The sequence below is a fragment of the Lissotriton helveticus genome, chromosome 11, assembly GCF_964261635.1.
Source record: "Lissotriton helveticus chromosome 11, aLisHel1.1, whole genome shotgun sequence".
Classification (NCBI taxonomy): domain Eukaryota; kingdom Metazoa; phylum Chordata; class Amphibia; order Caudata; family Salamandridae; genus Lissotriton; species Lissotriton helveticus.
This window is the reverse complement of record NC_136072.1, coordinates 707,862,084-707,886,525: the sequence shown is the minus strand read 5'-3', so window position 1 is coordinate 707,886,525 and position 24,442 is coordinate 707,862,084. Positions and strand designations below refer to the sequence as shown.

The following is a 24,442-nucleotide window of genomic DNA, read 5'->3' as shown; positions in this document are numbered from 1 at the left end:
TCTTAAGCTCCTACCGTTACAAACTGCAGTACTACAAGTACCAAAATGCAAAGGGTAAATCAAACCTGGACGAAATGCCGCAGTTGAGAGCTGCTGCCCTCACTCGATCGCGGAGTTAAATGTAAACGTGTGAACGAACTATGGGAGCCTTTCTGTGATGAGCCATGAAAAGTGCATACCCCCATCCTTCCACCTGCAGAAGCAGGTGATTGAAGGCGGAGTTTTAATCAGCACGAGGCGAATTTTAGAGGAAAATTGAATTTGAGTGCAGTTGCAAAAAACAAGCATTTGCTCTGCAATAGGTCTCGCATTTACGCGAGTTTGAGCTATTGACATTGTAAATGACAATTCCTTATATTTATGTTTTAGTTTTTAAAACGAAATAAAAGGCATTGTCATTTACAATGCCAATAGCTTAAAGTAATGTAAAAGCGAGACCTATTGCATTGCAAATGCTTGTTTGTTGGTGCGCGGGCCGAATAGTGATCCCAATCCGACACTGAGTCAGTATGTAAACGTTTACCCTGGAAACACCTTCTCTTTTCCGGGAAATGGCTGAATTCCTTCAAAATGACAGAATGCTGCACTTATTTAAGAACTTTCAGTTTCGGTTTGAGTGATGCCCGCTAACGGAGTGTATAAATAGGCTGGTACAGCCGCCTGACGGCCAGAGCCATCAGACGAGCACAAGAGGTTTACAGTAAGTGTCTTTTAAATTTGTATATCCGTAGGCTATTCAAAGTCCATACTTCTCTTACTGCCTCGCTTTAGTTTGTCTGTGATACGTGTGCTGCTGCAGCTGCCCCCGGGTAAGAAAGAAATTAGAAAAATGCAACTAGATCCAGGGAGATTTTGGAAAAAAAACCAGATACGTGGATTTCTTTTTCCCTTTTGACTAGAATGGAAGCAAATGCAATTTTAGATGGGTGACTGCTAAAATTAGTCATTTATGGCTTAAAACGTTGAAGTCTCCTGCCTGAATCGGGTCTTTTGGCATGTTTCGCGTAACTGCATTGACAAGTATACTCGAAGGGTTCTTCACTGTGACTTGCTAGTGGGACCTACCAGTGACCAACGAAAACACAGCGCCCCCGGCAATTCTGAAACAACACCGTGTTTTCATGCATTCCTAGGAAAATAGAGCGCCTCTCTGCAACCGAGGGGGTGTGGGACACATATACAAACAGTCCTTTTACGTGTGCGTCGCATCAGGTCCGGAGGCAGCGTTCGGCGTTGATGGCGGTGAGTAAGTTTGCCCCACCCTGGTTTGGGGGCTATTGTCCCTGCCTCCCTCTGCTTGGGCATCCCCAAGGCGACTATGCAGTGCCATCGCACGAGGCTGGAAGGGGGGTGATATCGGGTTAGGGCACGGATATATTGAGCCGACAGCCCTTACCTAGTGTTAGATGCCGCTAGCCGGACCTCCTGCCTCCGTTTGATCCTGTCTTTTCTTTAAAGTGGGCATCACCCCAGTTTCGGGGTAGGGCCAGGGCTTTAAAAGAATGAAAAAACTAGGGGGTCTCTGAATGGGGCGTGGCCAATGTAATTAAGGGAGTGGCTTAAAACACATAAGCTAAACATTTTTCACCTGTGCTTAACATAGTGTGCCTCCCAACTTGTATTTTGCTGTTTCTGTCATTGCATCCAGATATATGCAGTGGGGCACCGTCCATTAGGGCGCTGGGGTGTTGAAGTCTTACCCGCAGCTCCCTCGGTGGCTCTGTCTAATCTGACAATGCATGTCTGTCAGCATGACGCCAGACCGCCCACCCCCTTCAGAATCTGAAGGGGGTGGGCGGTCCGGCGTTATGCTGACTGACATGCAATGTCAGATCAGGGGCTGGCATAGAGCGCACAGCAAGCAGCATCACAAGTGTGCATTTTGGGTTTAGGTCGGAGAATTTTTCCGACCAGCTCAGTCATGTGCACTAGTGTTCGATCAGCCTGGCGACTGCGCATTAGGAGAGTGAGGGCATTAGGAGAGCGAGGGTTGATTAACGCCGTAACCCTCGGTCTCATAATGGGCAGGCGGCGAGTATCCCTGCTAAGCCAATCCTGGCGCTGCTGGAGCAGCGTCAGTATTGACTGAGAAGGGTCGAAGAAGTTGAAGGCACCAATGCGCAGCCTCGGATTGGTAACGCGGTCATTCGGGCAATGCCCGAGGGGCCGGCATCTGAGTTCCTGCTGTGGGCTGCTTTTTTGAGCAGTCTGGGACCGATTTGGGAAGTGTCTCAATTTTCGGAATACAGCCAGCAGCCCAGTGGGTGGCTGAGTGGCCTTTCTGCAGGCAGATGGGCGCTCATTACCACCCCCCCACCAACACCACCGGTCCCCCACCCCCGGTTTAGCAACAGTAAGAGGTATCACTCCCTTTGTTTCGCTGGCCGGCCCATTAATGTGTGCACATACTGAGCGGGGCAGGGGGCCTCAGTAGAAGTGGCCTCACTTGTTTTCAGGTGTGTTTAACTAGTGTCAACTAATGCGTGCATTTTTTTAAGCCCCCCCCCCCTTCTTTTTAATGCAATTTCGCTGAAGCAGTGATTTGAGGAAAGGCATTATGCAAATGGGGGCTGATTTTTTGTGTGTGTGCCCGGGCCGATTTTCAAACCCAATCCGATCCTGCCAATGCGGGACCCCAGCCCAGGAGCAGAGGTGGTGCAGACTCAGTCAGGTACCCCCAGCGACCAAGCCGCGACTGCTAGTGCCGCTCCAATCACCTCTTGATATTGCACAGAGCTGTCCTGCCTTTTAACTAGGTTCGTATTGTGAAAATAACACGTAGATACGTCCCACTTGGGGCATCTTGGTGCTGAATAACATGTTTATTAGTACCAAACTTGAAGGTGCTCTTTTTCACAACCTCAGAAGGATGAATGGCTGAGTGGGGCAAATTTGATACCTGTTACTATCATGAGCAAACAGCGATTCCCGCAATAGTCCACTGATGCAACAGCCACCCAGGCTTTTATCGACTGAATGCTAACAGATACAGCCATAGAAATTAAATGTAGTTTTGAGGACAGTTCGCTGCCTCTTCCGCCATTTGCTCCGAAATAAACACCAATTTATCTGAGGCTCTTCCTTTGCCTGCTCGGCTATGAACCAGCCCTGGCTGCCCCAGCAACAGCTGTAGTGAAAACACAGTTCCACCGCCCGGGTTTCAAGGAAGTCATCTTCACTCTTATTAAAGTCAGTTCCAGATAATTTACTGTAAATCCTCGGGCTGGCTGAGAGCGTCAGCGTTTCGCCGAGCTCTGTCGCGCAATAAACAGACCACGCAGTGTATTTAAGCGTAAATGGCCATTTATTAGACCAGGCAGCGTAATCTTACATAACAGTAAACATTAACAAATAAATAACTTCAAACCCCAAATCAACACTTCACTTCTCACACGCTTCACCCGCTCCACCTCATCACAACCACTTCATGCCCCATGCTGTACCTCATCCATATCCACCAATCACCTGTCATCCTGCCCGCTCCTTGTGTCCTTCCAGTCATGCCTCCGTCTGCCATTCAAACTCCCCCCCCCAAGGGATGGGTGTGCCCGCTCTTGACCCCCCTATCCCTTCAAAGTACCGCCTAGCGCAGCTCTGGCCTAAACTGGCACGCCACAAACAAAAACCAACCCAAACCATACCCCAAACTGCAGGGCGGGTGGGTGGCCTCATCTTAACCCTCCCGATGGTGCCAGGCAACAGGAAGAGGAAGTCCCCTTCCTCCCCTGTGCCTTACATACCCCCCCACCTAACTCCTCCCCTTCCCCTGCCTGTCCTATCGCCTGCGCGAAAGACCCCGGGGAAGACTAGTCTGCGACTGTGCTTCCCCCGGGGCCCGGCATCGCGCAATAAACAGACCACGCAGTGTATTTAAGCCTAAAAGGCCATTTATTAGACCAGGCTGCGTAATCTTACATAACAGTAAACATTAACAAATAAATAACTTCAAACCCCAAATCAACACTTCACTGCTGACACGCTTAACCCGCTCCACCTCATCACAACCACTCCATGCCCCATGCCGTACCTCATCCATATCCACCAATCACCTGTCATCCTGCCCGCTCCTTGTGTCCGTCCAGGCATGCCTCCGTCTGCCATTCGAACTCCCCCCCCAAGGGATGGGTGTGCCCGCTCTTGACCCCCCTATCCCTTCAAAGTACCACCAACCAGGGAACCCTCTGTAGGGCGGTTCCCTGCCCCACCCCCCCACAGGTCCGCTGTCCCCCTGCTCACTGCACTCATTCGCACTCACTCCCTGCAACACCACATTGCCTCATTCCACAACTTGCTCACCACATCTCTCATCTCCATCATGTAATACACATTCCCCAAGCGAGACAGGTGCACTCCGTCGTCCCTGAAAACTAAAGGTTCCTCCAGTCGAATTCCTCCGTGCGAGATCACCTTAATGTCCTTGTCACTGCAAAAAAGTCTCATCGCCCTGTTGAGTTTCCTCCGTGCCCTCTCAATTGCCCCATGCTTCATTGCCCCCCTCCAAACTTTCCTGGGCACCAACTCCATCCAGGCAATGCAAGTCCCTGCAAGCCTGGACTTCAATACCTCCAGATCCCTCTGCATCAGCTGCACAAGCGCCAAACCTGACAGCTGCTCCAGACCGTTCTCTCCCAGATGAATAATCAACAGGTCCGGGCATCCTTTTTGCGGGACCATTTTGGCGAGCCAGGGCAGTAGTGCCCCCATCGCATGCCACCTTTAACCCACCAGTGTACCTCCTGTAAATGTCCTTTCAGTCCCAGGTTACGGCCGTACACCTGTTGTTCACCATATTTAGATGGCCAGTGCACGAAGGAGTGCCCCACAATCCAGGTCACCGTCTTAGTCCCTGGTCCACACACGCAACCTACGAAAGAAAAAGATGTTAGCACAGAAACACAAAAACACGTCCCAGCCAATCAAATACCTATGACCACCTCACTTCCTCACATACCGCTCACAACAGCGCGACTTCCATCTTCCAATCCGCCGAATCCTGTCCCAGGACCACCCCAGATGGCCCGCAGCTGTTGCGGCCCTGATATGAAAAGAGTGGGTCCCAAAACCAGAAGCATCCAAACCCAGCCGTTGCAAAGCCATGCGCAACACCGCCAACAACTGGCCAGCCGTCATTCGAGCACCCGAGGCATGGCAGAAGATTTCACCTTGTGTCACGCTCGCAGTCCCCAAGAAGGCCCTCCACTCGGCCACCGGGCACACTGCCCCACCATCCGCCTCATTCAGCCACACCCACTTCCCCCTACCCATCTGGTCAGTCTTCGAACACCCCAACCAAATCCCCAGGCGCCCTCCATCCACATGAATCTCCTCAAACACCCTACCAGCCGTCGTCCTCGTACCCAACAATTCAGACACCCGAAACGCTCCAAAAAACATCCAAACCATACACAAACAGAAAATCCTTACTTCAAAAACATCATAACAGCATCCCGGCAACACCCCAACCAGCCGAACCAACAGGTCAAATGTAACTGCCTCACGCAGTCTACCCCCCTCCCCTACATTCCCTACCCCATCCTCGGAGCATCCTGCTCACAATCACATCTTTCGTCGGATCAAACCCCATGAACAAAGTACAATAAAACGAGATCTCTGCCAGTTTACCAGAAATTGTAGCAGCAGTCAGCCCCTTATCAATGCAACACAGCACAAAATGTTTAACACCCTGTTCCACTCCAGACCTGTCACCCATACTTGATTCCTGCCTCCAACCCATGAATGCACCGAACTCTGACCATGCTAGCCGATACGTCTTCCTCGTGGTGTCTGCAACTGACCGTTCCACCAGGCCAATCATCCTCACTCCCCCAAGGCCCAGATGCCGTCCGGCAGCTCGGTCTTGCACATATCCGCCCCCGGTGCCAGTTGCCGGAACCGCTGCCACTACGAACGAGACAAAGCATCCGCAATGTCATTATTCACCCCAGGGACATGCTTCGCCCGAAACACCACATTCAGCCGCAGGCAAGCCAACATGAATTTCCGTAACAAACGCAGCACTCTCAGGTCCCTGGCTCTCTGGCGGTTCACCAATTCCACCACTGTCATGTTGTCGACGTGGAAGAGCACTGATTTGTTCTGAAATTCACTCCCCCAAATCTCCAGCGCCACCAGCAAAGGAAAAAATTCCAGGAAAGTAATGCTCCTCCCCTGTTTCAACCAGTGAGCAGGCCAACTCTCAGCACACCACCTCCCGTCCCAGAAGACGCCAAACCCTGCTGACCCCGATGCATCAGAGAAAATCTGACATTGCCAAACCGCCCTGTCCTCATCAAAATCCAGTGACACTCCGTTGAAATCATTCAAAAATATGATCCAGGTCCTCAAATCAGCCCGCACCCCCATGGAAATCCTGACTCTGTGGTGTGGAAGCACCGCACCCGACATGGCCATGCCGAGCCACCTGCAAAATGTCCACCCTGCTCTTACCACTCTACACGCAAAGTTCAGGAAACCCAGAAGTTTCTGCACCGCTCTCAAAGGGATACGTTTCTCTTCGACCGCCCACCGTAGACATGACAGAATTTCCGTCACCTTGGCCCCCGGAAGGCGCGCCAACCACTGTACAGAGTCCAACTCGATCCCCAAAAACGTCAGACAACAGCTGGGACCAGCCGCTTTCTCCAGCGCCAAGGGAACACCAAAATGGAAAGCCATCTCCTGGAACCGCGACAGGGCCCTGCCACAATCACCAGAATCCGCCCTCCCCAGGAAGAGGAAATCATCCAAATAGTGAGTGACCTCGCGGCACCCACTAATCCTCACCATTGCCCATTGCAGAAAAGTACTAAAGAGTTCAAACAATGCACAAGAGATGGCGCACCCCATGGGCAAAACCTTGTTCACGTAGATGGCCCCCCCAAACTGCATGCCCAGGAGCGAGAATTCCGCCGGATGTATATGCAGCAGACGGAAAGCCGACTTGATGTCACATTTCGCCAATTCAGCCCCCGTCCCGCACACCCTCACCAAACGCATCGCGTCATCCACAGAAGCATAGAGCACCCTCGAATCCTCCTCTGCAATAAAGTCATTCACTGACTGGCCCTCCGGACACGAGAGATGGTGGATCATCCGAAACTCCCCCTCCTCCTTCTTCGGCACCACCCCCAGTGGAGAAATGATCAGGTCTTCCTAAGGCCAATCAGTAAACAGGCTGGCTACCCTTCCTTCCTCAACCTCCTTCAACAACTTGTGGGCTACCACTCCTGGCAGTTCCTTTGCTGACCGCAAATTGTCCGCCCACCGACGCACTCTGGGGCCTTGATAACCTACCCTAAGGCCCTCTGTGAAACCCCAGAAAAGCCACACCGCCGCCTCCTGATCCGGGTAACAAGAGAGCCACAGTGCCATCACCTCCACCCTAACCGGTGTAGGCGCCCTTCTGTCCAGGATGGCCCCGCCCTTTGGTGTTCCGCCATTGCTCTGAGGGGGTGACAAGTGTAAGGCATTGAGTGAGGGCGTGTTTCCTGCCGCACTTGGAGCACTCATGTTTAAACTTACAGGGGTATCTCGAGCAGTACCCCCGGTTATAGCTCCAACAGGCCCCCGTCGAATATCCCCCTGGTTTGGTGGGCTGACCAGAGATGAGGGTATTAGGCACCGCACTTCCCCCCGCCCCGCTGTGGGCGGGACGTGGCGGAAAGGACCGATACGGTACCGGCAAACCGCTGGCCGTGTGTGTGGATGCAGTAGAGTGCGTGGACGCCATCCACTGCACCCAGAGTTCCTGGTCTACCTCCCCCCAACTCTTCTCTGGATCCGCACTAACTCTTGCCCTGAATTCCTCGTCATAACTCAACCAGGCAAAACCCCCAAACTGCATCTGGGCCTTGCGAATGATGTCCATGTACTTAAAAAGCGCGATAGCCCAGTCCAAATGCCTCTCACAATAAATACTGGCATAAATCAAGAACGCCGAAGTCCAGTTCTCCATTGTCACTGGCACCCGGGGCCGCATCGTCAGCTCCCATTCCTCTTCCTTTGATCCCTCCTTGGCCTGAACCTCCGTATGCAGTAACTTGAACACATACACAAATTCGTGTTTCCAAATCCGTGCCTTGACGCTTTCAGAAAGATGCGACCCCAAGGGCATAGCCATACCCATATAGGGGAGTTTCTTTGGCAGCCTCACCCCTTTCTCCTCCTTACCATCGCCTTTGTCCATCTGCACCTAGGCCGTAGCCATCGACTTACCGTCCACCTTCTTACCGTCCACAGGTGGACCGCCCGTTGGCGTCTACGGCTCCCGTATCGACCCATCCCCCATACCCACTGACCTACAAGTCCTCTTCCTTCCCCCTTTTGAGTCGTCATCCCAAGCCACCCACCAGGATCCCTCACCTGTAACCGTGGGGAGCCGCTCCCGGGGCCGTCCTCTGGGGGTCGAAGCCTTCGCTGCCACCGCCTTGTCCTTGCCCGCCGTCGCCGTCAGGGCCTGCAAAACACCAAAGTCGCTGTTGTCCACCTCGCCCCGCGGGCCGGCTAAGTCATCCTGCACCTCCCCCTCCTCAAGCTCCTCACTCTCGTCATCATAGTCCAGTTCCAGCACCGGCTCCACTTACACAGGCACACTCGCCACATCCCCCACCGCTCTCTTCACACCTTTCTGCACTCCAGCCGTCACACGTGACACATTTGACACCTGCGTCTCGGGGCTGTCTTGCGCCCCGCTAGGCAACCCCGGGCTCTGCCGACAGCCGCCGGCTTGGTTCCCCTCCCGCCCCTCAGGTCGCTCCAGCCTGAGCGGGCCCCAGCACCATCGGGCCTCAAAGCCGTCGAGGCCGTCCCTACCCCTGCCATCATGCTCCTAGGACAGTCATCTACCACCTTCTTGGCCCTCACGCGCCTCTGCGCCTCCTCTACCTCCGCCGCCCGTTCCTCCTCCGAGGTCGGGGTAGGCGGCCCCTCCAGCTCAGTCCCCCACACTGCTCCCACTCTGGCCCTGGTCTGCTCTGCCCACCTAGCCTCCTGAATCTGCCCCAGGATCCGCTGTTCCCTGGCCCTGTCCTCCCATGACATTGAACCCCAGACCTGTGGAGGCGGGGGCGGGCGGTAGCCTAGAAAATCCCCCGCAGATGGAAAGAAACCCCCCTGCACCGGCCACGGGACCCACCCAGGCTCCCCCTGGCCTGCGGGCCTCCCAGCCTCCTCCCGCCCCGCAGGGGCAGGGGTGGGCGCCCTGGAGCTGGTGGACAAATCAATAGGGGCATCATCCCATTGCCCCAAGTCCCCTATCACAGGTCCCCCTATCCTGCCCTGCCCTACCGACAAGTCTTCCACTTGCACCCCCTCCTCAGTGGCCAGGTCCGCCCCCTTCGCCCCAGTGGTGTCGTGCATTAAGGCCACAGGCTGGTCTCCCTGCCCCGCCCCTTCCATCGTGCCCTCCGGCTCAGGAGCGTGCTGAGGCCGTATCACCAGAGGCTCTGTGCCCCCAGACCCCGCCCCAGAGGCCCCGGGCAGGAACTGGAGTGGAGGGAAGACTCGCGGTGGCAGGCTTCTGCGCTTCCCGCCCCTCGCCGAGTCTCTAGGCTCTCCGCCCCCCCTCCGCTCGGTCGCCCACCCGCGCATAGACGGGGCGTCGTCCTGACAGGCAAGGAGCGCCGCCGCGACTCCGGCTGAGGCCGCCAGTGGGGCCCTCGCAGCCCCCACCCACGCCTGCCCTAAAACCCCCGGCTGCAACGGGTCCTCATTGCCCGCGCGGGCCAACAGCAGCAGAGCCGCCTGAACCTCTTCCAACGATACTCCCGAGATGCCAAAATGACCGCAAAGAGCGTTAAGAACACCTAGCTGCCGGCAGACAGCTCGCGACGGCCAACAATTCAAAAACCCCACAACCTACTCTGAATTCCTCGACTGCTAAAGCTACCCTTTTCTTAACCCTCCCGATGGTGCCAGGCAACAGGAAGAGGAAGTCCCCTTCCTCCCCTGTGCCTTACATACCCCCCACCTAACTCCTCCCCTTCCCCTGCCTGTCCTATCCCCTGCGCGAAAGACCCCCGGGGAAGACTAGTCTGCGACTGTGCTTCCCCCGGGGCCTGGCATTGGCAACCGAGGAGGGCTTAGGGCGGGTCTCTTGTTAACATGGGAACTTTCGCGAGTCCCGATGCTGCGGGGATTTGTAAGGGAAACACCTTTGTCGTCACTCTTTATTTACTAATGTCTATTTATTCCAGCGTGCAGGGAGTGTGTGGCAGGCTGGTTTCGTTTATGAAGTTTGTTTAGAAGGGAGAACGGAAACTGCGCATTCTGGATGTAGGGGAATACGAAATGTGCGTAATTTATTTTTGTACAATTACGATTTTTTGGGGGGGAAATTGCATGAAATTCTGCAGCAAAATGTGTATTTCAGGGTGGTAATAGAACTCCATTTGTATTTGAAAAGAAGCACTCACGTTTATTCAAATTAATCTGTTTACAGTATTTCTCTGGGCGTTCTGCTGAAGCTAGCACAATGTCCCTATGTTCCTTTTCATATGTTATTTTTTCTGCAAGTGTTTCCACTTGGCTTCTGCGCACTGTTGCCTAACCTTATCTCGGTTAAAATTCCTATTTCTATTTAAATCTTAATAACTTTCTAAATCAGCATCAAAATTCAAATCAAATTTCCAAAAAACAATTGTTTTATCCATGAAACCATAATTTTCTTGTTTATTTTGTTACCACTTTCTTGGAGATTCCTATCCAGTGGTCCAGCTGACCAACGGGTCCTGCTGGTTGTTGGGGTCAGCGAGGTCGCGCTAGACCTTTGTGCGCTGGCCGCGCCGGGATCCCCAGCTGGTATGGAATGTGCCGCGCAAGTCTCCACCCTCCCTTCTCATCGACGCAGTTGGGCCACACCTCGCCCTACCGAGTCTGCCATCCCGCGACGTTCCCTACCCTGTGAAGAAACATTTTGGACTGGTGTACTGAGACCTCACCACAAACTAGAAGACCTACTCTTCTGCCCACTCCAAAAAGTGCCCCCCCCGCACCCCGCGCCGCCTGGACACACAGCCAGCGACCTAATTTTACTTACGAAGGAGCAAACTGGGGGTGAGGTGTCTGTCCCCCTCCAGTTCACCCTCACCCCATTCCAACATTGTCTGCGCCGATGGAGCAGAAACTGTTGCCAACTGAAAACCCCTCCCCACCCTCAACAAACCCCGAAGATTCAAACCTAGTCCCTTCGAACCCCTTTACCTTCCCCTCACCGCGCTCTTGCTCCGAAAGAGGGTAACCGGTTCACTTTGCCCACCATCGCCCAAGCCCCGCACTCCCTCTGCCCAAGACGGGAAAACATCCCGTGTTTGACCCCCCGCCGCCAGGTCCAGGTCCTCATCTGACAGGTCATCTACCCTCACATCACCATGATCCAATCCAGAAACCTGACCCTGACCCATCCCCAGGGGCTGCAACCCTCCCCACCCCCCCACTTGTGCCCATTCCTCCTCCCCAGGGGAACTGCCCCCCACTGAAAAAGCATTTCCTCTAGCCGGAGACGGGGTAAAAAGAAGAGGGCTAGTTAAATCCCTCCCCATACCTTCCCAACCTGGCCCCATACTTGCATCTCTGTCCCTTTGCTCAGGCCCCATGTTCACTGAAACAGCTGGGGCCCTTGCCTCCGTGGCCCACTCCCCTCCCCCTCTCTTAACAACAGCCACCTCTGAACGCTCCCTCAATAACTGAGGGGGGGGACCCCTGGCCTTGGAGCTCTCCCCCAAAACACTGCTCAGCCCTGCCATCTGATTTTCACCGGCCGGATGCACTACCTGCCGATGTTGTTCCCCCCTGCCCACAATCCACCTAAAGGGGAGCGCTGACTGAAACCAAAAACCCCTTTTCCCGCTCCTCCTCCACTAAGGCAGCCGCACCTCGAGCAGCGGACAGGGATGCGGAGCGCCTCTTACCGCCTCGTATCCCTCGGCTCTTAGCTCACTGCGCGCGGGCAGACCGGGCCCGCTGCTCCCTGATAAAAGCAACTGCCGGCTCTACCACTACCAATGCGGCAGCGCTCCCCCCGCCCGCAATCCTCCCGCCTTCCCGGTCCCCAACGCTCACCTCTACCGCGCTACCTGGACCTTCATGTTGCTCACGCCGCAGCGGGCCGACTTCCACGAACACGGGCGGCCCGTTCACCCGCCGATGCAATCCGGGGCTTCTTCGGCAACGTGAATCAGTGGTACATAGAAAGCGTGCCTTAGCTACGCAGGGTCCACAAAGGCCGTCTGCTCTGGTACAATGACAGTGAGCTTGTGGTTGCAGCCCTCACGGCATGCATCACTAAGGATTGCCGCCAGTGGATGAGGTTCGGTTATCTGTTCTCCGACAGAAAGAGATGAAAGACCGGTGGTGAGAGAATAGAAAGAGAAGGAAGGGGATGAGTCATCATAATAGAGTGTGGTGCGAAGCGATAGGAATCTTGCAAAATAACATATCCTCTCTGTTTGCAAAATTGTTACAGAAAAGGAACAGCCAGGCTACGTCCCTGGTGTCTGAGTATAGAAAACAATAAAGTGCTCACAAAGAGAACATGAAAACGATGATGGATTCTGGGGAAAACATTGAAACTCGCAATAGACTAGTGCCTTGTGTAGAGCATGGAACGGATTAAAATTAGTACGTTGGTGGTCATAACTACATATATGGGATAAAGATCAGAAATAATGATGTTTCAATAATCCAAATAATGGTTTCGTTTTGAGAAATAATACATTACTCAACCAGGGAACAGAATAACCATAGTGTGCTCCTTGGTGGTGCATTCTGTGCGCAAATATTCATAGAATTGTGACAAGCAATGAACTAGTAAAGTGTAATACAGTGGTGGCTATAACTATAAATATACAATAATATACAAAAAAACAATATTTCTATGCTTCCAATATGCGGGGTATACTGTGACCACATTCAGGTGACATATGAGCAGAATTCCCACACCTAGATAATATGATGGTACGGGGAAATACTTCTAAGCACAATTTAGATTAGTAGAATAGTATAAAGGCAATTAGACCAAAGGTTTTAAGGAACACATTGTCCCATATATAGAAAAAGTATAGGTAAGCATTACTGGACGGTACTAAGCATGTGTAATTTTAAGACAGCAGTGGGGTCACAAATCCACGTCACTCCTCTGCGGGATTCAATCCCTGGACTATGGAATTAGTCCTCTCAATCCAGCGGCACTCAAGCCGTTGTAGAATTTGGGCAAGGTCTCCGCCTCTTGCTGGTATATTGGCTCTGTCAGTGACCTGCCATTTGATATCATCAGCCATGTGATTGAACTTAGAGAAATGTGTTACTAGAGGTGCATTCAGCACAGACCGTCGTATACGGCTACTGTGTTGCCCAATTCTGGCCTTGATCGGCTGTTGTGTCTGCCCGATGTATGGCAAGCCGCAAGGACACCATATACAACAGACCACATTTCTTGTGTTACAATTCGAAAAGGATTGTAGGGTATGTTTCACACCAGAGTTTTCGAAAGTTTTGGTATTGAATGTAAAGGGGCATGCAGCCCAGTCTCCACACCTGAAATGGCCTTTTACCTCTGGTAAGTTCCAGGTGGATTGTAAGGTATTCCTTTTGGATGTATGACGTTACAACGCATACTTTCACCACGCATACCATTACAACGCGGTTTTTACCACGCATACCATTACAACGCATAGCGCTTTGGGGTGCTGGATAGTGAATAGTTTAATTTACTATTCCAACTCCAGTCCCCGTGGACACTAGGGAAGGTTATTGGATAGTAAATTAACCTATTCCCTATCCTAGAGCGCCCCCCAGCGCAATGCGTTGTAATGGTATGCGTGGTAAAAACCGCGTTGTAATGGTAGTGCGTGGTAAAAAATGCGTGGTAAAGGTTGTATACCATTCCTTTTGTATAGGCTCCCCTCTGTGGAAGAGCAAATGAGATGATCCTATTTGTTTTAGCCCCTTTTAAAAGCAAACATTGGTGTTTCAATTAAGGGATCAATGCTCTTTATTATGTGGCAATTTTTCAAAATTCTGCTGCTGATCTTATTAGAATGTACCCCAAATGTTGTTACGCATATGATTTTGTCAATGGGAGTTTTTTCTTTTGTTTTGCGTAATTCTTCTCTGGGACAAAACCAGGCTCTTTTAAGTGATCTTCTCATTATTCTGTTGGGACATCCTCACACCAATAATTTGGATTTCAAAATTTCTGCTTCTGCCATGTAATCTTCTTTGTGCGTGCAGTTTCTGCGAAGGCACAGGAACTGACCAGAAGGTAGCCCATCTCTCAGGGCCCTGGGATGTTTGCTTTTATATGCGAGGAGGGTGTTCCTCTCAGTGGGTTTTCTGTGAAGGGACGTGTATAAAGACCCATTTTTATGTTGTACATTCAGATACAGGAAGGCAATGGATGAGTAATGGATGGTTGAGGTAAAAGTTATGTGTGTATGAAAGGTGGTTAAGTATGTAACCAAAACATTAAATTCTATCTGAGTACCTGAGTGGAAAAAAAAAGAATTTGTATATGTATCTTTTCCAACATTTGATGTTGGGACGATGTATATTTCTGGTATTCAGGACAAACTTTTGCTCTATGCTGTCCATGTATATGTTAGCCAAATTTGGAGCACAAGTAGCCCCCATGCTGGTCCCAGAACATTGTTGGTAATAGACACCATTGATACAAAGTAATTTGATTGCAAGGCAATGCATAGTAAATTGATGATAAAGGACGCGGGCACTTGTAAAGGTCTGGGTCTTGTTTCTAGTAAGTCCTCTATCACCTTGATACTCCCATCTTGGGGAATGTTGGTGTAGAATGAGGAAATATCTAATGTGGCAGCCAGTCAGATTCAGTGTTGTATGGCATACCATCTACTAGATTAATCATACATAGTGTCCCTAACATAGGTCTCTTGTAAAGGTACAAACTCTTTGATAAAAAAGTCTATGTATTTGCCAATAGGTTCTAGCACAATACCAAATCCAGATAGGATCTGGCGCCCCGGAGGGTTAGTGGTGCTCTTGTGAATCTTGGGTAGTGTATATAGCACAGGGGTTCCAGGATTCTTTCCATTACATTATTTGAATTCCTTCTTGCTAATGTACCCTTCATCCTTTCCTTCAGTGGTGATTCTATGGATTTGAGTGCTAATATCTGTGAGCGGATTGGTATTCAATTTTCTGTAATGCTTGACTTCACTAATTTGTTTCTGATTCTCTGTGTCATAGTCTTTCCTGTCCTGAACCACTCACTATTTCACCACCTTTGTCTGCATGTTTTAGAATGATAGAATTGTCATTCTTCAGTGCTTGCAGTGCACACTATTATCAATATAGATAAGTACTTCTCCCCAGGAACCACTGTTTCTGTCACACAACTTTTAGGGCCAGAGCATATCCAGGCAAGCCCCCGATTGCTCAGGCTTACAACCGCCCGAAGGACTAGCAGGGCGACATTGTTTTGGCTAGGTCGCACAGGTAACATCATATAGCCCTGTACAACAGTGCCATAGCTAAGCACAATGGACTGATGTATTGTACAGTTAGCTATCATAGCATGTTCATGCTGAAGGTCACCTTAGCGTCACACACCCTGCAGAGAAAGTATAAGATTTTTCATAGCGAAAGTGGTTGTCACTACAGCCAAGGGCAAGGTGCATAGGATTTGGGAGTAGTGGAGAAGGGCTGCACCCCCTTCCCCCTGCACCACCTTCCCCCAGGTCAAGGGCACACTCATTAACAAATTACCAGCTTTAGCTGCAAACAGAGCATGCAACATAGAGCATTTTCAGAAAATAAACTAGATTTAATGACGGTATTATGGCCACACCAAGATCACAAAAGACAGAAAACTCAAACACCATTTGGAATAACCAATGCAGGCCAGGGTCTGGGGCCTAGTCACAGAGGAGGAAGACCATAATTGCAAATGGTCTTCACAGAGTGGCATATAGTTAAGTCATGCAAGAGGTTGTCCCATCTAAGCACCAGGGACTAACATTGAATTTTACAAGGACCTATCATAGCAAGTCCATACGCGAAAGTCGCTATACCTTCAGAGGGCAAGTATAGAAAGTGGAAGTAAGCTGGGCGGAAGTGGGTTATTACAGCAGCCATGGACGCAGTGCACTCAAGACAAAGGTAACCCGGTAGTCCTCGCTCCTTAAATGTCCAAATGTGCAACAGTGGCAAAAGCGAGTGCTCCATAATAGAACCAATATTGGTAAATCACCCACTTGATCTAAAACGAAGGTGCCCTAGATTGCATTCAGAGGTATAAGCTTGAAGTAAGGACAGTATCATGGCCCAACCATGGGACACACTTGGTCACACATGTTACCGGCTGTATACATTTTCAACCTGCTAGGGCGTTTGACAGAAAGAGCGTTAGCTACTTAGTAAAGAGCAAAACACACAAGATGATGGAAGGAATGTTGCACAACGGCAAAACATTCACCCCCCAGTCAGAGATCTGGGTTTAATCCATCGTTATTTTGCTCCCCATGCCACCCCAGTTCAGACATGGCCATATGCAAATCAGTCTTGACCCTGTGCCTCATGGGAACGGTCCAGCCCGAACTGCCAAGCCATGTCTTCCCTGGACCGGAATCAAGTATCCTATGACCGGTTTCTGGCTATCAGCCGTCATCAGTCAAGATAGCTTGACTCCAGTGGCGTAGTGAGCACAGGACCCACATCTGGGCATAACCTTCCCACATTGGGCGAACAGCAAAATACACAAGATGATGAATGGAATCTTGCACAATGGCAAAACATTCACCCCCAGTCACAGATCTGGGTTTAATCCATCATTATTTTGCTCACCACGCCACCCCAGTTCAGACATGGCCATATGCAAATCATGTCCTGACCCTGTGCCTCATGGGAACAGTCCAACCCGAACTGCTAAGCCATGTCTTCAAACTGGAATGGCATGGTGAGCAAAAAACCAATGGATTTAGGCCCAGATCTCTGTACTGGGGTGAATGTATGACATTGTTCTGCATTCTGTCCATCAACTGTTGTTTTTGCATTTGTCACCCCAAGTGGGACGGGTATGCTCAGACTTGAGTCCCGTGCTCTCCATGCCAATGGAATCAAGCTATCCTGGCTGCTGAGGGCTGAAACCCAAACTGGTCCTTGGATGCTTGTTTCCAGTCCAGGGAGGACCTGGCTTGGCAGTTCGGGCTGAACTGTTCCCATGGGGCACAGGGTCAAGACTGATTTGCATATGGCTTGGTTCAAACTGGAATGGCATGGTGAGCAAAAAACAATGGATTTAGACCCAGATCTATGTACTGGGGTGAATGTATGACATTGTTCTGCATTCTGTCCATCAACTGTAGTTTTTGCATTTGTCTCCCCGAGTGGGACGGGTATGCTCAGACGTGAGTCCCGTGCTCTCCATGCCACTGGAATCAAGCTATCCTAGCTGATGAGGGCTGAAAGCCTGAAACCGGTCCTAGGATTCTTGTTTCCAGTCCAGGGAGGACCTGGCTTGGCAGTTCGGGCTGGACTGTTCCCATGGGGCACAGGGTCAAGACTGATTTTCATATGGCTGGGTTCAAACTGGAATGACATGGTGAGCAAAAAAACGATGGATTTAGGCCCAGATCTATGTACTGGGGTGAATGTATGACATTGTTCTGCATTCTGTCCATCAACTGTTGTTTTTGCATTTGTCACCCCGAGTGGGACGGGTATGCTCAGACGTGAGTCCCGTGCTCTCCATGCCACTGGAATCAAGCTATCCTGGCTGATGATGGCTGAAAGCCTGAAACCTGTCCTAGGATGCTTGATTCCAGTCCAGGGAGGACCTGGCTTGGCAGTTTGGGATGGACTGTTCCCATGGGGCACAGGGTCAAGACTGATTTGCATATCGATGGGTTCAAACTGGAATGGCATGGTGAGCAAAAAACGATGGATTTAGGCCCAGATCTCTGTACTGGGGTGAATGTATGACATTGTTCTGCATTCTGTCCATCAACTGTTGTTTTTCCAGTTGTAATTGAAGCAAAACTCCATCATTTTGCAAAGCACTTGAAATTAAATCAACTAGCAGCGTCTTCTCAAGGGTGCCCCTGAAATGTGACCTGTTGGCTGACTGCATTGCAGGGCGCCTTAGGCAGTGCTGTACTCGTCTGCTGGGCGCTACGTCTTGTAGCGATCTTCTCAGCCCCTGACAGCTTGCCTTGCTGGAAAAGCCGGTCATGTGACTTCAGTAATGTACACGCAGTAAACAGCTGTGCAGAAAGGTTGCATGATGAATCGCCTAATTGTTCAGCTCTGTGAACCTTGAATATCACACAAAAGTGCAAGGGAGAGCCGGATCATCACGACGGTAGTCCGTGCGGAGATATACAGTCTTTAATCCAATTATTTTACAAGCAGGTCACTTCGGTCCAAGAGGGCATTGGTTTTCCGGACATTTCCTCTTCTTCTCAATCCAATTTCCCTCCTCCAATTTCCCTCTGGCCATAAAGTAAAATATCAGTATTCGCACAAACTGTTTGTCAGCATGTGAATAGTGAAAACTAGCATTCGCAAAGTATAAATTGGCTTCATTTGCTTTCCATAACATTAAAGAAAACAAGCATTTGCAATGCAATAGGTCTCGCATTATTAAAGTTTGAGCTATTGGTGTTGCATTATTTAGCAATGCGAATAGCTCAAACTTTAATAATGCGAGACCTATTGCATTTCAAATGCTTGTTTATATAGTGTCAAACTCTTATCCCACTCTGTACACAATGCTGTTTGTTCAGACACAGTATTGCTGATTATATTAACCCTTCCTTTTCTTGACAGATCTCAAAACAGTGTCCTGCATCATCATCATCATCATCATCTGTCTCATTTGTTACTTTCTCTGTAAGAAATAATGGCTGCCGAGGTCAGTATGCCAGCACCCGTGTGCCTCATCGAGAACACAGCAGAAGGAGAACTTGTACTGAAACAAGAAGCCATAGAGATTTTAAACAAGATCACCCAGCCCGTGGTAGTTGTGGCCATCGTGGGGCGCTACCGTACTGGAAAGTCCTACCTGATTAATAAGTTGGCGGGAAAGAACAAAGGTGAATGTTCTCTTGTCGAATCAACTTGTTTCAAATACATTTACAAATGTTTTCCAAATGTCATGGGATTTATATGTGTGGCCAGCTGTTAGATACACAGCTATTTGATCATCCCGAATGATCTGGGAATCTAAATCTAGAAACTGGAACATGGGGTTTTTGCATCTCCAATATAGAGTTATATATAGCAAGTCGCTCTCATTCATCCATATGTAATGCCTTCTGTGTAAAAACAGCTGCTCAGCTTTCTTTAGCATATTATATGAAGGTCTGGCTCTTTTTTGTATGCACATATTTATCATTCTGATAAAATGTCTTCCTTTGCACAAATAACCAATCAATAGTTGATTGTTTGAGTGATATTGAGATATTCTTGTTTTGTTCCTAGACATTATTTTTCTGAAAAATTTGGTGAGTTTCCCTTTGAGTAAAAAATATTCATGGTGGGGGGCGTGGCTTGCGCGCCGCTGCAGTATGGCGGGTCGCGCTTGAGCTCCGTGGCAAGTCTGGCCTGTTGAGCTGCTATCTCCGTGTTCAGCTGCCCCTACCGGCGGAAAAGACACCATTTCGCACCGGAGCATGAGGTGCGCTGCCTGAAGGTGTTTTCCTGTGCGTCTGGACACTGGCTGCATGTCTTCTGATGATTTCCTCGGAGGCGCTCGTTTACCTCACGAGCGGACGCCATCTTTCCGCTCTCCGCGCTGATTTCTCTTCTCCTCAGAGGCGCCGCCTGGGATACAATATTGCAATTTGTGGCGGATGTTCCTTTCGTCTACACGATGATGCCTGCAATTGGTAACATTTATAATTTTTTTTCTGCTATATCTTTGCTGCCTGGCTGGGATTAAGCTGTCCACGCGCTGTTTCTCTAAGGGCAGCTCTCTCATGTGGTATGACTCTTCTTCCTACGAGCTTATTACTGTGCTCCCCTGCGTTTTTGTAGCTGTGTTATTTATTTTGGCTACTTGTCTTGCATATAAGTCCGCCGCTATTTATATTTTAGCGCCCATTCAGCTCAGTCTGCTATATCTATATTTTTTATGGTATAGTCTGCGCAGTTTTTCCTCTCTTTTTTTCCTCAAGTGGTTGTGCATTTTTTTTTTCTGGAGGCTGCTTCTTTATGGCTGCGACTATGGGGCGTTCTTCGACCACTAAAGACTCAAAAGATGTTGGCACGTCGTTGAAAAGGCTTAAGTCACTGTCTCCTACGCCTGACCCTCCTCAGTCAGAGGCCGCTTCAACGCTGGACACCATTTTGGCGCGCCTCAATGAAGTACATGATATTGCGCAGTCCACGAAAACAAACACGGATTTATTACAAGTGGAGGTGGCTGCTATCAGAAATGACTTTAAGGCCCTCTCTCTTCGTGTATCCGCTACTGAATCACGGATCAGTTGTGCAGAGGATGGTGTCCAAAAACACTCCAGATCCCTCAACCACTTGGAGCGCTCCATGGCGGCATTGCGCAGAGACTTAACTGAGCAGGAGGACCGTAATCGTAGATCTAACCTACGCATTTTTGGTCTGCCGGAAGATTCAGAGAAGTCATCCTCATCTATGATAGAGTTCTTGTCTCATTGGATTCCAGATACCTTGCAAATTTCTTTCCACAGAGACTTTGAAATTGAAAGAGCACACCGTGTTCCTACGTTTCGGTCTAAGACAGCTACCCAGCCGAGAGCAATCATTTTTAAACCATTGCGGCATCAGCATACTGAACTGATTCTATCTCATATGCGGAAAGCTAAACAAGTCTTTTGGGATGGTCACAGGATCTCCATTTCTCAGGACTTTGCCAGGGATACGGTTATAAGGAGAAAAGGATTCCTGAATCTTCGAAAACGTCTTTCTGAGATGGGTATTCCCTTCTCGTTTTCTGGTCCATCGAAATTCCGCATCACTTATAAAGGACGTTCTAGAATTTTCGAGGAGCCGGCTGATCTAACTACCTTCTTGGACAACCAGCTGGAGATCGAGATGGAGATTCAAAAGGCGACTTCACAGGCTCCTGGTGCCTCGGGCACTTGAACTATCTCCTTCTTTTTCTCTGGATGTATTTTTCTGTAGGAATGGTTTCCTCTTCTCTTCCGGTCGGCTTCTTGGCCGTCCTTAACCTCCATGGATGTTCATGATCTCTTTCTGTTTTTTTTGTGTTTCCACTCATGTTTGTTCTATTCTTCTCTCTGACATCCACAAATGTTCGTTCTTTTTATAGCTCTCTTTCTCTTGGTACCTCTTAGTATCTCTTTACAGCTTTTCTTCTTCTTCTATTTTCCTCTACTTCTCCAACTTGTTGTTCTTTATTCTTTCTCTTTTACTCAACTCATTTTGTATCTTTGACTTGTTTTCAATTATTCTTCTCTCTCACCTCTGTCATCCTTTTTTTTTTTTCGACATACTTTTCTATTTTATTGCTGCCTATCTCTTACCAGTTACGTTGATTTTTCTGATATGAAACATTCTCTACCCTTCTTTTTTCTTTTTTTTTTCTCCTCCTATTCTGCTCTCTTCCTATCCTCTTCTTGCACATATCTACTGTTATTTTATATAGATGTAGTATATTTACTGACCATGTAGTTATTTGTTTCGGATCTACCTATTGCTTCTATTGCTTGTTTTGCATTAATCTAATGTTCATAGTTTTCCTCATATTTTTCTTTTTCTTATCAGTTTTCTACTAGTATTTAGGAATATAGTTATGTGTCTCGACATTGACTGTTCTTTCACTGTGTTTATACGATATCTTAGTTAGAATATGTATATTTACATTATTAAGCTGCTTTGCGGAACTGCTTTTGATTGTTACCAATTTGTTCTTTTTTTTCTGCTAACCGATTATTGTAGTTTTTGGGGCTATTGTTCTCAACTGTTTTTTAGGCTTGTTCGGGTACCTTGCTTGCCTTTCCACGTTCTCCCTAGTATGATGTGGGCCTTTTTTAGGCCTTCCCTCCTGCTTCTCCTCTCCTTCCTCTCTTCTCTCCTTTCTTCTCTTCTTTCTTTCTCTTTTTCTTGGATTCCCCACATGGACGCTCCCGTACTATTTCTTTTGTTTGCTGACTGGCTCCTTGTATTCATGTTGTTCGTCCTCTTTCTGTCATTCAGGTCGTCTTTTTTCTATTTTTTTGTTTCCCTATGCCAGGTTTAAATGTATTATCCCTTAATGTTAAGGGTTTAAATCACCCGGTGAAGAGGTCGAAAATCTTAGACTACTGTAAGTCTTTGTCTTCTGATTTGGTTCTCTTTCAAGAGACCAAGGTTACTAACAAAGAGGCGTTGTTTTTAAGGAAGGAGTGGGTTTCGGATGTTTGCTGTTCTGATGCCCTTGGTAAACGCAATGGAGTCATTACGCTGGTTTCAAAGAATTCTGGTTTATCGATACTGTCTTCCGATCATGATTCGGAGGGTCGCTGGTTGTTGTCTAAATTGTCGGATGGACAGCATGATTTGTATGTGATGAATATCTATGCTCCTAACGTTGATGATCCATCCTTCTGGAAATCGGTCACTACGAAATTAAATGACACCCCGCACTCTGGTAATCTCATTGTTGGTGGAGATTTCAACTTACCAATGGATCCTCTTTTAGACAGGAATTCTGCTTTTCAGTTTCGTCCTCCTAAATCTCACAAACAAATGATCAACATGTGTTCCATTATTCATCTTCAAGATATTTGGCGTCTTCATAATCCCACTGGTAGTGATTTTTCTTTCTTCTCCTCGCCTCACTCTTCCTTCTCTCGTATTGACTATCTCCTGGTTCATTCTTCCCTTGTTTCATCTTCCTCTTCTCCGCTTATACATCCTATTTTGATCTCTGATCATGCTGCGGTAACTTTTACGTTGTCATCCTTTGCCCCTAAAGCACGTGCTCGTTCGTGGAGATTAAATACCGAAGTGTTGCATGATCCTTCTCAGGTTCATGAGTTTTCTGAAGCTATAGATACCTTTTTCCATGAAAACGAAGGTTCTGTTTCTTCCCCAATTGTTCTTTGGGACTCCTTTAAATGCACTTTCCGTGGTCAAGTTATTAAATGTATGTCCAAACGTAATGCAGATATTAAAAAGGAACTTACGGATTTGTCTTCTGATATTAAATCTCTGGAAGCTTCCTTTAGGCAATCTAAAGATCCCACTTGTTTACAACGAATAAAACTACTAAAATACAAATATAATACCATTGTTACTAAAAGAGCCTATATTGGGGTGCAAGCTCAAAAATCCAAGAAGCTGCTATTAAAAAATCGGGCTGGGAAACTTTTGGCGGCTACGTTAAAATTTCAGGATTTTTCTTTCAAATCTTCGCAAATTTCTTCCATTACTGACCACACAGGCTCTAAGAAATTCCAAACAGGGGAAATTCTTGAAGTTTTTCGTGATTTTTATAATAAGTTGTATACTCCTTCTACTCATTCCTCTTTTGAACAATGTCGAGATTTTTTTAATTCAGTTCCGATTCAATCGGTTTCTGATGATGATCGCTCTATTTTGAACCAGCCTATTTCTCCCGACGAAATCGTTTCTGCGATTCAAGCTACTCGTTCTGGCAAGGCTCCAGGCCCTGATGGTTATCCCATTTTATTTTATAAAACGTTTCTTCCTACGCTTGTCCCCAAATTGAAATCTGTTTTTGATTCCTTTGTTAAGAATGGAGCTGTTTCTGGTACGGCTGCCGAGGCTACCATAGTGGTGCTCCCGAAGGAAGGGAAGGACCATTCGGATCCTAAAAACTTCCGACCTATCTCTCTCCTTAACATGGAAGCTAAGATTTTTGCTAAAATCCTCGCCAGACGGTTAGAATCCTTTATCCCCCATCTTGTGCACCCTTCCCAAACTGGTTTTGTGAAAGGACGTCTTGCGCGAGACAATGTCCGCACATTCTGTCATATTCTCGGGGCGGCTAAACGATCTCATCTTCCCGCCGCGGCTGTGGCCCTGGATGCGGAAAAGGCCTTTGATAAGGTCTCTTGGCCTTTTCTTCGTGCTGTTGTGTGTGCGCATAACCTAGGTGACTCTTTCATTAATATGGTGATGTCCTTATATTCTCATCCTAAAGCTAACATTAGAGTCAATGGTGCTACATCTTCGTTTTTCAATCTTAATCAGGGTACCAGACAGGGATGTCCTTTATCCCCACTTTTATTCCTACTTTCTATTGATCCCCTTCTTCGTTTGATTGAGTTACACCCTGACATCAAAGGTTTTTCTTTTGGGCCTCACTGTATTAAAACTGCTGCGTACGCAGATGATGTTCTCATCTTTTCAGATGATATCGCTTTGGCAATCCCTGCTATTTCTGATACCATTTCCTTATTCTCTTCGGTTTCAGGGTACACCCTCAATAAAGATAAGACGGAAATGTTCCCTTTGAATGCATATTGTTTCC

General features: G+C 48.6%; 1 protein-coding gene across 1 annotated transcript in view; it reads left to right on the top strand.

Moving 5' to 3' along the window:
• Positions 1 to 669: 669 nt before the first annotated feature.
• LOC144791796 (guanylate-binding protein 1-like) overlaps positions 670 to 24,442 on the top strand; it is a 1,313,208-nt gene continuing 1,289,435 nt past the window's right edge. The window contains exons 1-2 of the mRNA XM_078666563.1: positions 670 to 719; positions 18,750 to 19,058. Of these exons, the coding sequence (XP_078522689.1) occupies positions 18,866 to 19,058 (193 nt within the window). The 5' untranslated portion in view covers positions 670 to 719; positions 18,750 to 18,865. The remainder of the gene's footprint in view (positions 720 to 18,749; positions 19,059 to 24,442) is intronic.